This window comes from Panthera tigris, chromosome F2, assembly GCF_018350195.1.
Source record: "Panthera tigris isolate Pti1 chromosome F2, P.tigris_Pti1_mat1.1, whole genome shotgun sequence".
NCBI classification, from domain to species: Eukaryota; Metazoa; Chordata; class Mammalia; order Carnivora; family Felidae; genus Panthera; species Panthera tigris.
Window position 1 is genome coordinate 52494906 of NC_056676.1, and position 19427 is coordinate 52514332.

At 37.6% G+C, this 19427-nt stretch overlaps 1 protein-coding gene across 2 annotated transcripts in view; it reads right to left on the reverse strand.

The window, feature by feature from the left end:
* Window positions 1–6297: 6297 nt before the first annotated feature.
* Window positions 6298–19427, reverse strand: part of RSPO2 (R-spondin 2) — a 163528-nt gene continuing 150398 nt past the window's right edge. For both annotated transcript variants that reach the window (XM_007075833.3, XM_042973548.1), the window contains exon 5: window positions 6298–8081. In XM_007075833.3, the coding sequence (XP_007075895.2) occupies window positions 7969–8081 (113 nt within the window). In that variant the 3' untranslated portion in view covers window positions 6298–7968. The remainder of the gene's footprint in view (window positions 8082–19427) is intronic.

Sequence of the window (19427 nt, forward strand, 5' to 3'; positions counted from 1 at the left end):
AGGAGATTATAAGGTATTGGTTAGTTTCACTCTTGGAGTGTACAATGAGGAAAACAATTTGAGAAGACCAAACTCCTCAATTATTACAAATTTTTCCTAATTGTCCTTCACTTCTCAGATTTTTATTCTAACATGAGGGGGAAGGAAACTATGTAAACTTTAAATCCAAGTTCTTTGTCACTGTTAGCAACTACCTGCTCCTAGTTTTTCTCCCAGGACACCTTTTCAAATCCCTTTACTGGTGTCTCCTTCTCTGGTTGATATCTAAGGTTCAAGTGCTTTTAAGTCTCTTCTCCTTCTACATTCTCTCTCTGCATCAGCCCATATGCATCCTTGGTGCTCAGTGCCATTTATACACTGATATACCCCACTGGATATGTCTCCAGATCTCAACTTTTGCCTAAAATCCAGATTTAGAGATATCAAACATATAAATATCAAACAGGCATCTCAAACTTACCTATGAAAAATAGATTTACATATTCCCCAGTTTTCCTCACCTTCCTGATATATACTATTGCATAAGGCAAGAAACCTAGGGGACATAATTCAGTTCCATTTTTTTTTTCTTCCATGACTACTGACTACGTCCAACTCATTGGCAAGTGTGTGGGCTCTTCTGCCAAACTATGTCCTGAATATAACCATTTCTCCCCTTTTTTTACTGCCATCCACCAGCCCAAGTCATATTCTCATCTGATTACTGAAATAACCTGCTAATTTGTCTCTCTGCTTTAACTCTGAAAACCCACCTTCCACACAGCACCCCTAGTGAATAGGGTAAAGGAATCAAATCATATCACTCCCCTGCTTAAATCCTCCAGTGGTTTTCCAAGCACCTAGACTAAAGCTTTTGCCATAGCTTTCATGACCCATCCTTTGAATATTCCTGACTTTATATTGGTTCCATGTTCCTCCTGACTATACTCTAAAAACTCCTCCCTTTTGTCTGTACTTTGGTCCTTGCTGTCCTGTTTGCACCTTAGGGCCTTTGTCCTGGCTGGTTCCAGTGTCAGAGCTACTTTTTTCCCTTTTTATATCCTTTTTATATCTTCATATACTCAGCATCCAGACCTCATGCCAAAGTTCCCAGAGATGCCTTTCTTGACACTCCTTCCATTACCACATAACCTGTTCTGTGGTCTCCATAGTAGAGGAGCTCAAGAAGATATACAATGTTAGTCTAAAAATCATCTTTCATTCCAAATGAACAAGCTGGAGGGCAGAGGCACTGCAATCATTGCCTACCAAGTTTTGTTCTTAGAAGGCATTCATTGCACACTCAATTTTCATAGGCTAAGGCAGGAAATGGAAGGCACACTCCAATGGAAAGAAAAACTAAGGAGTTATGGATCCCAGAAATAAAGATGCCAGTAAGTATAAACAAATAATCATTTTTAAAAAGAGTTTTCTTGGTTGCATTTAAAATTAGTCCAGTGCTTTATTTCACATAGATTAGAACAAAGGAAGAGTACACCACAGACGCACATTACAGAAAAATGAGGAAGATCTCTTGATGTTGAAGATGGAATAAAGAGGAAGTATAAGATTGTCCCATCAGGATGCAGGGGCTTGGGTACACTAGAAGATAGTAGTGCTATTTATACCAATGAAAAAGTTAAATAGGAGAAAACTTAGGCAGAAAAAAATTTTTTGATTGAGTTTTTACTATTTCACTTTAGGTTTGGGCCCAAAGTACATATGATATCCTATGGCAAATAAAGAGAGAAAACTAGAATTAGAGTTAGATAATCAAGAGTGAAAATAGAACTTTGAGACTTAGCCACATACAAGGTGGTTTTAAATGGCATAGGCCTTCAGTACATTTACTGGACTCCTTCAGAGGCAGAATTAGAGGTAGCCTTTCACAGAATTTGCAAGGATAGTTCACTGACCCACAGGTTTTATGCTATATCCAGACTGCCACCTGTTTTTGTGTGGTTGGCAAACCAACAATTGTACATGTATTAAATGGTTGAAAAAAATCAAAAGAATACTATGTTGTGAAACTCTATGAAATCCATATTTGTCTGTAAATAAATTTTTATTACAATATAGTCACACCCACTTGTTTACATACTGTCTATGGTTGCTTTTGTACCACAGTCGCATGGCTGAGTTGCTGTGACCAAGACCACTTGTCCTATAAAACCCGCTGTTTACTCTCAGGGCCTTCATGGAAAAAGTTTGCTAACCCCTTTTCTCAAAAACAGACCTTGTGACAGAGTCTTATGACTAAATTAGCAACGGGAAGAAACAAAGTCAGAAGAGAATCAAATAAAGGTTGGATGTGCACATGGAGAGCATGCTGTCGCAGAGACTGAGGTTAAAAACCTGAGGAGGAGTTAGTCTGCTAATAAAGGTTCTAATCCCAGACTTACAACTTTATTTTCCTGTCTTTAAGGGTGTCTTAGTGGAAATATTTGAAAACTATTTCGTGGAATACTCCAGAGAGTGTTTCTGAGAGAAGACAGTTATCACCATCTCGGGCATTAAGTGGACCTGGGAATCCAAAAGACAGGATAATTCCCTTGGCAACTTCAATCTCTTAGCAATGTTTCCTTGGAACACCTTTGTTGGGAAGGTTTCTAAGGCTTGTGTTTAGTTCACCAATCACTGTCTTCTGAAGCTGGGGGAGGTGGCACATGGCAGTTTATTGTAGTGATTTGTCTTAGATTAATATGGGAATTGTCTAAATCTTGGACACAGTTTTCAGACTGACCTCTCAGATTTTGTGTGTTCACCATCTACTTTTAAGGGTTTCTTTAGTGTTTACTTATTATTTTGAGAGAGAACGAGCATGCAAGCAAGCAGGGAAGGGACAGAGAGAGAGGAAGACACAGAACCCAAAGGAGGCTCCAAGCTCTGAGCTGTCAGCACAGAGCCTGACGTGGGGCTTAAGCCCACAGACTGGACCTCAAGATCATGACCTGAGCCTCAGTTGTGAACACCTAACCAACTGAGCCACCCAGGTGGCCCACCATCTACTTTTAAAGCCATAGTTGCCCTTACATCTCTGCCTTCACGATTCAAGGGTATCAACCATTATGGTATGCATGTCTGAGTTTACCTGAAAGAAACCCTTGAAGATTTTATAATAATGATAATCCCAATGCATTCAGTCTTTTCATGATCCCTACAAGATAAGTGGGTAAAGAGGGAGTTATAAGGTTACTGTGTTTCATGTAAAAAATTCAAGATTTTATTCTATAAAACCCACCAATATATTAACAGGAAAAGAAGTAGTAGAAATACAAATGAATACCTGGAGTGAAGGTGGAGGTAAGAATATTTAGGATAACAAACAGTCTACAAGAGATACAAAGAGAACTTAGCACAGCCATAGCACAAAGAAAGCAAAGACATGGGGAGAAATTCAAGAGAGATTTCTGAGGTAGGCTCACTAGAATATAGAACTGATTAGATGTAGGAAACAATGGGCGTAAATGATGAATACAAGAGTGTTCATGTAACCAACTATGTAGTTAAAGGTTTTATTAACTAAATGCAGACGGCAGGAAGAGGAATTGTTTTGGGGGCAGATGTCAGTGATTATGTTGACCATTTGCTCATTGCTCCTGGGTCTATGTCCTTCTGTTGTACTCAGTGTCACAGAGAACTACATTACTCAGGCTCCCTAGTTTCCAGATAGCTTTGGGCAATGGCAGGTGTGGGTAAAAGACTGGAGATACGAAGGTTAGGAGAATCCAGGGTGTTTTTTCCTCTGTTTGCCTCAGGCAGCATTTCTCAGGGTGACCAGATTTACATTTTAGCTTCCTCCTACCAGATAAGCTTTCTGTCTTTCATTCCATCTTTTTCTGTGTTCGCAGCTTTAGCTTCAGCTGTAGTTCTAGCTTGAGATGGGTGGCCTTGCCTTCTAGATTCTGGAAACTCAATCTCTTCCTGTTATCAGGAAGAGGTTGCCCTAGGGGTAATAATGGCTTCCTCCTATTATTAATCTTTGGGTGGTCTTGTCATTCCCACTTCAGCTTCCCACCTCCTTTATTACTTGTATAACCAATTATCACTGTTAAACTCCCTATTTGAAATATGTTGACTAGTTTATTTCCTTGACCCGAGCCTGACTGAGGTAGTAACAAATTCAGTTTTAGATACACTGAGCTTGAGGGAAGTGTGGGCTCCCTAGTCAATATCTCTAGTTGAGGATTGGAAATTGTTAATGAAGACCTGGAGACCAATATGTGTTTTGGAAACCAAGAGCATACAGATGGTATGTGAAGCCATAAGATCATATTTCCCAAGCAGAATGAGGAAATGAGAAGACTAAAAGATTAAACAGTAAGTTCACCTATGAAATGTCAGTGTTTTTAATTTAGGCCAAGAAACAACTTGAAAAGACTAAGAAGTACAATGCTCTGGTTAAGATTGTCATAGAAGCCAAATGAGAAATGAAATTCCTAGAGAAAAGGGCACAATAAAGTTAAACTTGGTGGAAAGAGCAGACAGGACACATACAAAAAGATCAAGGCAAATGTCCTCCTCGTGTTTAGCAAGGGTAACATCACTGCTTCCTTTGTCAGAACAACGATAGTGCGGTGGTGTGGGAAGAAATCGCTGAGAAGGGAACAAGCCATTAATGAACAAACGTTTTCAGAAATGTGGACAGTGAAGACTTTGATGAAATGGTGACTTGAGAAGAGGAAGGGCTGAAGAAATTCTAGAAGTGGATACTGAAGATCCCCCAAAGTAACAGGAAGGGGGTCAGATGCATAAGTGAAATAGTTATTCCTTTTGAAAGAAGAGGGAAGATGATAAGATTGGTCAAGATATACATTCACAGGGTTACTAATTCTACCTTGTCTAATGATATTATCAAGTAATATCTACTATGCACAAACTTCTCTAACATGAACAGATGATGCCCTTTTCTTTCTCCTCACAGCTCTCCTTTAAAGAAAAAAATATGAAGCTGGAGGAGGAATCACACATCACCTTTATAGGAGTCACACACTTGAGGCTAAGTGCTATCTTTTCTCCACGTTTCTAGCAAAACATGAAAATTCCATGCATACAATTATTGGTATTAGCATCTTGAAAAAGAACAAAGACATTCATAAAAATGGCTTTTCCTAAGTGCTTATTTGTCAAACTTCTGTAATAAGAACACTTAAGATTGATTCTCTTAGAAACTTTCACATATGCAATAGCATTAGTAACTATAGTTGCCATGTTATACATTGCCTTCACCATGACATATTTGTTGTGTAACTTTCTACCTTTTGACTCCCTTCACCCATTTTCCCTACCTGAACTTAATTGACAAAGTTGTGATTCCATCATTTACTTTTACAGATGCTAAGCTCCATGAAGATATTGGAGGGGGGAACCAGTTTCATATGGTCTATATTTATATACATCATATAAATATAGGAATGGTAAAGCTACTTATAGAAAACCACGAGATTTTCTTTGTATTCCCAGAAAGCTATAAATGATACTGTAGTAAGAATCTTTTATTTACAATTGGAAGATTATATATCAGCTGTAAATCAATTCCCATAAGAATAAAAATTGGGGCAGGGATGCCTGGGTGGCTCAGTTGGTTAAGCGTCCGACATCAGCTCAGGTCATGATCTTGTGGTTCGTGAGTTCGAGCCCCACATCCAGCTCTGTGCTGACAGCTCAGAGCCTGGAGCCTGCTTTGGATTCTGTGTCTCCCTCTCTTTCTGCCCCTCCCCTGCTCACGGTCTGTCTCTGTCTCTCAATAATAAATGTTTAAAATTTTTTTTTAATAAAAAATAAAAATAAAAAAAAGAATAAAAATTGGGGCAAATGATGCCTAGGCATCAAGCGATAGAAAGGAACTGAAATTTTCAAAAATATAGAGAGAAATGAGTGTTTTTGAAATAATTAGCCAAGAACAGAGGCAATTAATAACAGGTAACTTGGATAGCACTTAGTATACCCTGTGCTGACCATACTTTACACATTTTACCTAATTTAATCCTCAAAACATAGGCCTACAGGTAGATACTACTGTTACCTCTATTTCACAGATGAGGAACAGAGACCTGGAGCGATAATTTGCCCCAGGCTAACTCTTAGAGTCTAGATTAGAACTCAGGAGTAGAGATTTTAGAACCACACTGCCTAACCACTCCATTCCACTCTAGTGTAATGTATAGCTAAACTATTTAGTTCCTTTTAGTAGCATTTGTGTTTTTTTAAGGATCATCATTTAGGGGTAGAGTTGCTAAAGTATTTCTCTTTGCTCTAAATGTACCTCTAAAGAAAACTTCCACCAACAATAATTTTGAAGATTTTTAATGCATGAAAAGAACATCTCAGAAACAGAACAGATATTGACTTATTAACGATGAAGCACTATATAAAGGAGCCCCTCCCCCACTTAGTAAATAGGAATATAGTGTAAATAGACATGAAACGAGGTGAGCACTTTAGGATTAAATGCAAACCCTAAAGTTGTGTACAACATTCATATATGGCTTATTATCTCATAGCAACAATATTCTCATAATGATGTATAGGACATTGATACTGGTAAGATGCTTTTGACTCAAAACAAAAATGCTGAAGAGGTAGTTTTGCCAATGCAAGGTGAGAAAAAATGCTTTACCTTGCTTTTTTTTTCCTTAAACATCTGTAACCATTTTTTTGTTTTAATTTTCATCTGAATTAGCCAGGAAGATAATGATGCTTTTATAGAAGAAGCCAATTAAAAGCTCTCTGAGAGCTGATTTCCTCAAGTGTATGATGATGTTTTTGAAACAACTGCTCCAAAAGTCCCCAGGGAAGTCTCCATCGTGTTCTTCTGTCTTGGAGAGGATACGGATCTGGCTCAAAGGAGACCTGTTAAGATCTGAGCAGCAGTTACAGGAATTCATATTGTTTTCTTCTCAAATTCTATGCATGGTCTCATGATGGTAATTTCTACAGTGACCCAAGAATATTGGTAGGTACCCTGTCCTGGTAAGTCAGGGATGGCTTTAGATAAATATGTATATATATTGAAGCTTGAAACAAAAGTTTGAAAATCTCTCTAGCCTCTGAAACTGCATGATGAGTACTAGAAGGGACTGCATGTAATTCCTCGCGTTTTCAATTGTGTTTCATAAAGTCATCACCTCTTAGACGTAAAGGGAGTTTTAGTTTCTGCCTGACACATGCTGCTTTATCTGTAGGAGGAGAGCTGGAGTGGGGAAGTTCTACTGATATTCAGATTCTTTGACACTGGTCATTTGAGCCTATGTACAAACTAGCTTATCCTATTCTTACAATGAGAAATAAGTCCTCCAAGAAAAGTTACATTTCAAGGGGCAACGAAACATCCGTCAATTCGCACAACTAGAAGTCATTTACTGGACGATGGTTAGGAACATCTAGAAACAAAGTGACATAATATTAATCAGGTATGACTTGTTACAGGAAAGAAGGCATAAATATACAGTAAGAGGTTTATCGATGGCCCCACAGATTATGTACATGTTGGAGCTGATGTGATACTGAGCAGGAATCCCTGGAGCATACCCCCAGCTAAAAGCAGATATCAACATACATTTATCCTTGCAAATACACAACGTGAGAAATCAAGGTCACAGGTGAAATAGCACTTTGCCTGCGGAGTGTCTTCTTTCCCATAAATATGCACAAGTCTGTTCTCCAGTGGTGGTCTGGGGCCTCACGGCCGTTGCCTCTCCATGGTGCCACGTTCCCTCCGTGCATGTGGAGCCAAGGCACATGCTGGACACCCACTCCCTCTTCCACCGATTCAGGCCGTGAGCTCCTGCCTTCACAGTCTCCAGATGCAAATTGAAGCATAAATAACAGAGACCACGCTCGTGGCTCCTCCTTTCACAACATTACCGGGAACAAATACTGGTCAAGGCAGCATAAACGCCACACACCAGTGTCCAGGCGGGGAGAGTAGCTTTGTGCACTTTTGCAAAAACAAAAATCCCCCAAAATCTAACCTACATGTCTCCTATTTTACTGATGAGCTCTGTCTGTAGCTAGGAAGACACTGTGTTGCTCCTGGGCTCTTTCTATCAGCTTCCTCTTCTTTTTCTTGTTCTTCTCCTTTGCCTTTGGGGCTCTCTTTCCTACAATGAGGGAAAGAGAAAGAAATGAAGACATGTCAGAAAAGGCTCTTTCTCTAGGAAAGAAAACACAAAACATTAAGAGTTTTACACAAAGCCCATCTGGAAAACATCACCTATGGAAAAAGCAGCCTCAAAGAGAAAATTGTTCACATTAATTTTGACGGAATAATAATAATTTACTAAATTGGATATGCTGTCTAAAACAGAGACTGATCTTCCTGTTATAGGGAACTGGCATATTTAAAAACCTCCCAGCGGCCTGATCAGTCTTGCAAATATCATCCTGCCACAAAAATTCCATTTATCCCCTCCGACTGCTAACAATGCTACCCTTTACTAGACATCTTTACATCTTTCTACTGCTCCACAGGTCAGTGGGGCGAAAGAAAATAAGCATCTATCTACAGTAAATATACCAGAAGTTTCAAACTCCCTTTTCCCTGCCCCCCCTGGGAGAAAAAAATGTCTTGCTTTTAACATTATTCCCTCCCTGTTCTCCAAAGGCTGGTGTATGAAATGACATAGGTGAAATACTTTCTTCTTTTCTATAAAAATTCATGGGGACATCACTCCTTATGTGGCTATGGCTTCTTCTACAAATCGCTTGGAATAAGTTATTCTTATTACAGTGAACAAGAAAAATGTTTGTGTCTGAAAAACTGATGACATGTGTCTTACAACCAGAAGATCACCCACCACATAATCCTATTTCTCCTCTTTGCCTTCACAACCAGGAAGCCCAGACTGTGAGCTAAAGGGGTGAGGTTTGTCTGCATCAGGAGTTTTTGCATCTAGTCTCCCTTTGCCTCTGCTGTATTTTACTTCTTACATCTTGTAGTCATGGTTTATAGTTTTTACAAGGTCTCAACTTTTCTTTGCAAGCAAGCATGTATACTTAAGAATGTGAGAGCAAATAATAGCAGGCATTTATTTGTGTTAGGTCCATTTCCCTCTTTGGTTCTAAACACATAGGAATCATGGAGGTTTTAGAAAAGTAAAGAGCATCAAGGGCACCTGTATTTTGCAGAAATGAAGTCATCACAATACACCCTCAGTACAGAAAGATTTTTCCCTCAACAGACTAGTGTTTTAACAGTATAGTCCTGCAAAACTTTTCTCTTCCTGTGTAATAATCCATACCACAAATAGGACATTCACTTCTAATGCATGCTTCCCACCCTTCATTACAGGGCCATATCTGGTCAGCTGTTCAGTCTAGATAATGGAGGTGGCAGCTAATGTAAGAAATGTGAAAGAAACAGGCCAGAAGTTAGGGAGATAGATCCATGCCTTAGGAAATCAGTAACACTAGATTACAGAAGGCTAGGAGATTTCTAAATAAGGGAGATGTTTCTCATATATTATCTTATTTGAGCATGGAAAACAGTCACATGATTGGCACATAGTTGATATTCGGTGTGTGTGGAGTAAAACTTTATCACAACATAAAGAATAACTTATTTTTAATAGGACACTACAGTAAAATAATCAGAATATGATCATGCCCTCACATTAAATTATTAAGGTCCTTGAAGTTATTTTCTGGTTCTTATTAAATTCTGGCATTAATGTTATAATGGCAGCTTGCCATCTTTAAACATAGTTAATCCTACCCAGTGAAACCTTAGTCCAAACCATCATTAATCAAAGAAGCTGTAAAGTTACAACTACTTTAGTAACATTATATCTAATGATGAGACACACCTAATGAGGTCAGAGAGATTAAATACTTAACATAAAATTATATATTTAAAAAGAAGCATCAATTATTTTTTCTAAACAAAAACCTTAGTTAAAATCATTGCTGACTACATTGTAAAAATGAGCTCATATTTGATTTATTTAAAGCCTAGATTTTTAAATGTGTTAAGATAAAAATATATTGAGTATTTGTTAAATCTTTTCACATTCACCATTTTAATTTTTCATATGAAAAATGTGTACTGCTTTCACTAACAGAAGATCTATACTGAATGACTGGAAATTCTTATTTTAAGAGAGGGTCAATTTCATGCCACTTACCTAATAAATCATTCTGATGTAATTGTCAATATTGAATGGTCTTTGGGTTTGCTGGCTGATATAAACATTGTGTGATAGGAAAGTTAACTCACTATTTGCATAAAATAGTTCATAGCGTGGCCAAAATTTCAGCAATGCTTCTGAAAACTTATATAAGTTTTCAAATTGCACAATTATTCCATTGGCGATAAGTTATACAGTACTGGTTCCAAATAAAGATGTTTTGGGAGACCTAGTTACAACCCTAAAAATTTTCCTCAAAAGTCTCTTTTGAATGACACCTCTGTGCTTTTGGTTCATTGCTTGGTTTTCTTTTTGGTCAGCTCCATTTCTCATGTAGGATATATCGCAAATACCAAAGAATTAAGATGGTTAGCCAAGATTTGACCACGGATAGGCCTAAATTAACTGAAAATATTTTGTGGTCCAAAGTAGGCTGTTTTGACTTAAAGTCGAACTCGAATAAAAAAAAATATTAAAATATAACCTAACCTAAGGTATAAAAAAGGTCTTGTACATATTTTCTTCTGAACTCTAATTGGTAAGACTAAAGGTAACTGAAAATATATATCCCTGTTTTTATCTATATATTTGAAAATAAGTTATATTGGACATACAAGCATGCTAATTTATATTTCCTCCTTTTTAGAGTTGGAGAATGCCTTGTACACTTTCAAATTAGTTTACATGCTTAAGCACGTTCACCCTATACAGGAAGCATCTAAAGGCAAGTATGATGCCAGTCACCCAAATTCAACTCATGCATTTAGCTTTCTTTGTAGTTCATGAACAACCACCTGGAAAATACACTGCCCAAGATCAGCACAAAAAGGTTAGAGATTTATGAGGAGATTGTCAACCTCCAGGTATGTCCAGCTCTAATGACAAATTCTGCATATCTTTGTCCTGAGTGCTTTAAGAATACAGTGGCCTTAAACAGACACATGAAGATACTCAAAATTGCTTATCAGGTAAATACAAATCAAAACCACATGAGAGACCACTTCACACCTGTCAGAATGGCTAAAATTAACAACTCAGGTGAGGCTGTGGAGAAAGGGGAACCCTCTTGCACTGTTGGTGGGAATGCAAAACTGGTGCAGCCACTCCAGAAATCAGTGTGAAGGTTCCTCAAAAAAATTAAAAATACAACTACCTTATGACCCATCAAATGCACTACTAGGAATTTATCCAAAGGATAGAAAAGTGCTGATCTGAAGAGGCACATGAATCCTCATGTTTATAGCAGCTCTATCAACAATAGCCAAAGTATAGAAAGAGCCCAAATGCCCATCAACTGATGGATTAAGAAGAGGTTGGGTGGTGTGTGTGTGTCTGTGTGTGTGTGTGTGTATACACACACACACACACAGACACACACAGACACACACACAATGGAATACTACTTGGCAGTGAAAAATAATGAAATCTTGCCATTTGCAACAACATGGATGGAACTGGAGGGTATTATGCTAAGTGAAATAAGTTAGAGAAAGACAGATATCATATGATTTCACTCATATGTAGAACTTGAGAAACTTAACAGATGAACATAGGGGAAGAGAAGGAAAAATAAGATAAAAACAGAGAGGCAAACCATAAGAGACTTTTAAATACATAGACCTGAGGGTTTATGGAGGTGGGTTAAATCGGTGATGGAAATTAAGGAGGGCACTTTTCAGGATGAGCACCAGTTGTCATATATAAGAAATGAATCACTGAGTTCTACTCCTGAAGCCAAGATTACATTGTATGCTAACTAGAGAATAAAAAAATAAAAAATAAAAAATAAATAAAAATACAGTGGCCTTGATAAATCAGTATCCATTGAATCTCTTCAGCCCTGTCTTACAGATGCAGAAGACTGGCTAGATATTTTACTTGTTAAGGAAAGCAATGGGGTTTAATACAGAAAGGCAGAACGAAGAAGAGCTGGTAGGTAAGTATGGTCTGTAACTGAGATAGCATCACACTTGTGACTCCCAGTTTTTACATTTACAGAATGAAGATGCCATGATCCTCTTTCATCAGAGAGTTGTCTAAAATATCACAAGATCATCATCAAAATGAAGTTAGAACAATACCATCAAAACCACGCTCTAACCAACATAATTACATTGACTTGCACACATGTGGAAATGGTCCAACAGGATAACCTATCGACTCTTCTACAGAGAAAGGTGAACAGCCCCTTATGGAAATACTCCTAACGTCCAGCTGTAGATTACTGCTATTAGAATCAGAAATAGGGTAGATTCTTTTCAACCAAGATACCAGGCAGACTCACAAATTGCATGAAGCTGTGAAAATACTGACTCCACTGCCTGGCAGACATGAATTTCATTCCTTCATAAACCCCAAAGTTGAGGAAGGTCTTCAAAAGGTTTTTCCTTCACCAGGTTTAGGCAATAGTTTTTCCTAATTGGAACAATGGTTCTTGTACATCCCCAGGAAGGCTACAAAGGTTGCCTAGGGTTTCCATAAAGGTGATTAAGTGTTTTGAGGAAGACTTTCTAATTGTAATGCAATGAAAGAAAAGTGAAGAAAAAATTCAGTAGCTTTGACTATGAAAAAAATAACAAAAATCTCCCCTTTTATCTCTACACACACACACACACACACACACAGGAAAGTAAGTAACAATTATGACAAATGTATTTCTACTCTTAGATCCATAATTGTGACAAAAGTGATCATCTGAAACCAGGACGAATTCCTATTAAATTTTAATGACAATTTTGTGATGCTAACTTGAAACCTGGGCTTCATTGTATTTATGAAATTCACCAGGGGGACTTGGGGATCATCTCAGAGTTCTTGTCATTCTTCAAAGCAGCTCAAGAGGGACAAAAAGGTCAGGTAAGCACCACACTGGGGGATTTTGTTGTACTTCAGAAGACACATGCAAGTTAGAACAGAGAAAGTTGCTTCCACATCTTCACAAGGACTGAGTTGTAGACAATGAATAACAATTGAGCAATTTCTTTTTCTCACATGGGCAACTTGAGTTTGCCCAAGAGTGAGTAGCAACAGAGATTTATTTATTTAAGGGTGATTGATGATTCTCTGGGAAAATGCCAGTTTGGCTCCTAAATATTTTAAAAGCTCATATAAAAATATACAAAAGACTTAAATATAATCCATAAGGGAAATAAAAACAGCTAATATAGTAACCAAATTTCACAATTAAAAATGCCAAATGAGTTGCTACTGCCAAGATTCACGTGAGAATGTAGAGAGACAGGCATCAGGATGCCTTATGAGAATATAAAATTGATACAGTCTTTCTAAAAGCCATCTGGCAATGCATACAAAAGCATTAAAATATTCATAACTTTTTATCCAAATTTAGGAATCTGTCCTAGGAAAATAACCTAAACTTGGACAGAGATTTATGCATAAAGATATTTACTATAAAATTCTGAAAAAATATATCCTAAGTTATGGAAATTTCCTACTACCCAATTTTTCATGACCTCTCTTTATGATTACTGAAATGTGTTTTCAACTATGAAGTATTTTGTATCTTAAGGCGACAGCAATTAAATTTGCTCCCAAGGGAAGCTGCATGTCCCTAAAATTTATCATAAATAGATTATAAGGAAAAGGATATAATACAAAACATTCCTCCTCTGGTGGTAAGCAGTGGAATGGTCAATCGTAATTGGATATAAGATATAAAAGCTTAACAATTACTGGACTACCTAAACACTTCTGGCATTAAGGATGGACATTAGTTCACAAAGCTGCTTTAATCTAGAAAGGCGTTCAAGTAGGCAAATATGATGAGCATTACTGGGATCTACCACGGCATGTCCTACATAGCCTGAGATCAAAATCTTCCACTGTCTATAATACTTCTGAATAACATATTAATGGTTATTTTTACATTAGCTGAAACTCCCAGGCGAGACCTTGAATAAGTAAAGCAAATGAATCCACTCTGTCTCCTTATTCATAGTACAAAATTCTTGAATTCGTGTTTTTAGTGACATTTATCTTTTTAAGAAATAACCTCTCTTACACTAAAAATATTGCACAGACAAATGTCTTTGGAAAGGACTGGCAAATCCTTCAATGACTATTTCCTGACTGTGATCAAATTTTCTTTGAGAGCAAAATAATCCAGAAACAAACCAACAAGTTTTGCAGTGTTGAAAAATAACAAGTTACATACTAAGGAGATTTCACTGGGCATCTTCAGTTTCAAGACATAATGTGGAAATCTGCGAAGTAGTCACTTAGTCATTTCATCTTTATGAAAGAGTAGGTGCTTCAAAAACCTACCCATCATCTTCAGATAGCTTGCAAGTAGTTGTTCACTTTCAAGGTTATTAGTGGAGAGGGACAATCATCCAAAAGAGAAAATGGTTGACAGAATGGACTTCTCTAATCAAACATGAAAATCATTTAGAATTCCTATATATATTTATGATAATTTATTTAAAAAATCAATAAGCCAATTATGACTGTTTTGCTGTTCTGTTTTTAAGAGTTTGCCATGTTTTTATTGTAAAAAGGAATAGTATGAAATGGATTTCTTTGTCCATAAGACCTCTACACTCTTCCTATGAAGCATTTTATGGGGCATGAAGTCTAATTTGTTGAAAGGAAGCCCCATTTGGTTTTAAAATCTTGTTTCATATTCCATATAATGAAAATGGAAGAAAATCTAATCCTAAAGATCACCTGAACCCTTATGAACTAACTATATCACAACTAAGCATTCCCGGACATGGTATTTCAAATTTTCCCTATTCTATAGCTCTGAAGAATACCTTCAGGTATATAACATGACTTATAAAAGGGGCAATAAGATATTCCCAAGACCCTACAAACTCATTTGAAGTGCCAAGGACTACAGAAAAGTAATTTGAATGATATTTGGGTTTCTTCCATATAATTTTGGTCATCCATTTGACTTAAGCTCTTAGATATCTGGTATTTCAAAAAATATCAAAGACAAGATCCTATAAAGTTTAAGACAGATGAGAATAAATAAACAAGGAGAGGTGGTTTCAAAAATACCTAATTTTTTTTCATAATAACTAAGTTCATTGCAAAGACAGTTTCAAGGTGGCAGAGATTAAAATTAAACTCTACAATTTCACGTGTGTGAAAAAATACCACAAGGGGGCAACAATTCACTTTTACTAGTATCTCTGGTGTAAAAAGTGTACAGGCCGGGAGCTTTGGAGCTCTAACTTCTTAATTTCTTTTAACCCCAGTTGGAGGCTTTTTTTTTTTTTTTTTTTCTTTAAAGCTCTATAGTGGACTAAAGGATACATAGCAAGGTCCAAGTGCAGCACAAGGAAAAGTGTAACTGTAATCCTTTAAAAAGATGTTTGAGGGTCAAGGGAGCTAATGAGAGAAGAAAAGTCAAATGAATCTGCTTCTCAAATGGTGATTTAGGGAAAAAGCATTATTCACACATCCAGGTTGCCATTTTCTTATGGGGCAGTTAATATAAAATATCTGCAAAGAACATGTCCTTTTCTTGGATCTCTTATTTATAAGAATAGAGTTGTAAAACTAAAAATTATCTTCATTATCTTCTGGTCCAGGGGTGCACACAGATTTAAGAAAAGTATAAGAGCTGATTGTCAGGTGCTGATTGAGGACAAAGGGCTGTCATCAAGTTGGCCTCCCAGGATGATGATCATTTGGCCAAATTGGGAAGGTAGAGAGACAGAGTATAGCAGATATGTTCCACCCCCTGCTCTAGTCCAACTCTGCCAAGTGTTAAGATATGAAGCAAATGAGGCACAGAAAAACTAGAGCATCCTAACCAAGCTCCTATAGCTTCTTAGCAGCTGCGCTAGACTGGGAAGCAGGTTTCATATTCTTTAACAGCTTTAAAGATTACTGGCGAAGGATATAGTTTAGATTTTTTTTTCCAAGAGAAAAGTCTTAGAAGACAACTAATATTTCTCTGACCCTCTTCATAACTGAAAACCCCTTATGAATTGCATAAATAGCATCTGTAACCTAAGACTTTCTGTAAATGTATACTGCATTGATTCAATGCTTATTCTTTTAGCAAGGTGCAATCTATATGTTTCTTGGGTGGGGCAAATGAGATGGTGGTCATTCCTAATATGGACCATGCACTGTAAGTGCTTTACACATCTTCTTAGTTAACTGCATATTGTGAAAAAAAATCAGTATTCAAACCATTCTGCTAGAATGTTGTACAGCTATACACCCTAAATTTACTAAAAATTTGCAGAAAAATCTAAGGCTCATTTGGTACCCTTAAGTCAGAAAAACATCCAGTTTTGCAGAGAAAATGATATAACTGATTTTATTTGATTAGGACCAATGGGATAACCAGAGAAGAGTTTCAAGTTCCTCCATAGCTGACTTCATGCTATACCAGAAGATACCTTTTAAGATAATTCCATTAGAATAAGAGGATTCAATACCCTCTTCTTGGTCTTCAATCAATAACCATTAAAGAAAAAAAAAGGAGTCCAAGTTATTATATTTAGGACTATCATCATATGGCAAGCATTTATTTAATTTGGATTCCAAACAATTTCTTTGGAACTTGAAGACATACTTACAAGTAAAATGAATCAGTAATTGCTACATATTAGGTAAGTCCAAGAACGGGCTATCAGTCCAAGCCTACTGCTCCACCTAAGGAGTGAGCCTTACATGAAAACAGCCAGCACAGGAGAACATAAGGAGACACATGTTCCATGAACGATCATAAGTGCATTCCCTCCTGTGTGCCCTTCAGCACTTTAGACCTCTCTCGTTAAAAAGTTATCACTTTCTGTTGCAATTTTGTTTGCCTGTATACCATGGCTACTATGTGAATAACTACGCATAGCTACATTTTAATGCCACTAGAGTCCTGGTTAGACTCCTGGTCTTTCTAAAAATCATGTTGCAGATAGTCATTCAAACTTAACTAATAAGAGGAATTAGAGCAAAGATATATGGGCTAGATATACACACTGAATGTGGTAAAGAACCTAACCCACCTGGTCTTTATCATCTATCATAAAATGAACTCTCTTGCTTTTCCTGGACTCCACCTGGCTTCTGCCCTCAGCATCAGTTTACACATGGTCTATGAAGGCAACCCTAGCCCTGAGTAAACCCCATGACCTTTAAGCTTTGTAACAACCTCAGTCTCTAGTCTTGATTGCATAGTCCCCAGAGAGGGAATCAATACGCCTTGCCACAGAGTCGTCGATGCCTGGCCAGCCCATGGATGGGTCACACCTAGGTCTAGTCTGGAGTGGGGGGAGTCACATGACACTAGACAGAGCAGGCATCTAGGATACATGGTTAGGACATCAGATTGGGGGTCAGACAGCCCTGGATTCAAAGCAAAGCTCTTCCTCTCAGAAGCTAGTGATCTTGGAGCAGTTACTGTTTCAAAGGCTTAGTTTACTCATTTCTAAATTGATATCAATAGTACCACCTATGAGGGGCAAAGAAAATGTGTGTACAGTTCCAGACACTATACCTGCCACATAAATGCTAACTTATGTGAGATGCCTCATGTGTATTATTTATAATCCTTATGACAGCCTGCAAGGTAGGCATTATTTCCATTTTGCCAATGAGGAAATAAGTTTAGAGAAGTTAATAGCTCAAAATCACATAGCTCGGCAAGGATTCAAACCAACATCTGGCTGATTCTAAAACTTGTATTCTTTCCACTATACTATTTGCATCCCTTGTGCCCAGCAAAATGTCTTTGATCTCATAATCATTTAAATGGCTGCTGAACAAACAAATTAATAAGTAAATACTAGGATGAAAAAAAGCATCAATCTTACCAACCAGTCCCCCAGTATATCAGGGTTCCCTTGGGCCACATTAGTTGCCCCATGGGCCTGGCCCTACAATGTATACTTCTCATTTTAATTCTTCCCTGGGGTTAAGGCATTCAAAGCCTCAGTTTCCTGAGGTCAAGCAACACATTTAGCATTTCCAGCTCAGTATCAACAGTGTGCCCATGGTAAAGCCCAAGGGAAGAAAACACAGGATGTTTCTCTTCCAGCTGAGAATTGGAAGTTTAGACCTGTGGTTCCAAAAGCCAGTTCATGGGCCAGACACAGAATCCTCCAGGGAGGTTTTTTTAAATATAGGTTCCCTAGCCATCCACTGACTCCTGACTGAAACCTTCAGGACAGAAAATCCAGAATTGTTTTTAAGCTTCAAGAGGTGATTCAGCACAAAGTTAAGAGTATACACAAGTCGAGAGTATAAAACTCCGAGGAAAAGGACGTGGGCAGGAGAAAGAACTTTGGAAGAGGATGTAAGAGCACCTCAAAGTAAATGACAACCTCCTTCCCAACTGAGCTGAGAAATAGCTTCCAAATTGTGAAATGAAGCAAACTTCTTTGTGCTGGGACTCCCCTCCCTTGGTTCCATTTGTGATGATGCCCCAAGAAAGCAGCAGAAATCAAGCTGCCCCTGTGTCAAGAGGAAGGCACACAGCCAGGAAAAGGGCCCCTTATCTTTATGCTCAAGCTAAGGTGTAGATCACTCATGTTACAGATGACTCATTTCTCCTGTGGTTATATACCAGAAACTTGCTTTACTTTATGTCTCAATTCACCCAATTAACAAGATTCTGGGTTTTTTGAAAGACAATCTAATTAGTTTTCAGAAATTCTAAAGAGTTGGACAAAAAAAAACAAAATTGCAGTTGAAAAAAAACTATTATAGGAGCACCTGGGTGGCTCAGTCAGCTAAGCATCAGATTTTGGCTCAAGTTATGATCTCATGGTTCATGGGTTCAAGCCCCACATCAGGCTCTGTGCTGACAGTGTGCCTGCCTGGTGATTCATTCATTCTTTTTTCTCTCTCTCTACCCCCCTTCTCTCTTTGCCTCTCCCCCACATTCATTCATTTCTCTCTCTCAAAAATAAACAAACTTAAAAAAATAAATTTGAACTATTATCAACTTGGGGGACTCTTTTTAAAGGATCTATATCTATATATAGATATATAGAGTATATAGATACATAGAGAGTATATAGATATATATCTAGGATATAGAGTTGGCACTTCAAAAATTGGAAAGTAATTCCCTTTCAGACCAGGTGACACAAATATTGTGTCAAATATTTAATATGAGAGGTATTAAAATATTAGCTGTATTGAAGGAAGCATATTACAAATCCTTTTTTTCTTTCAGAAAGGTACTCTGAGCTTCTTCCAAATTATTAAATCATCATCATCATGTAGGTGTTAGCTAATCACCACCACCACCACCACCACATAGGTGTTAACTATGTGCCAGGCAGTGTTTTATGTACAACTCATTTCATACTAAAAATACCTCTGTGAAATAGA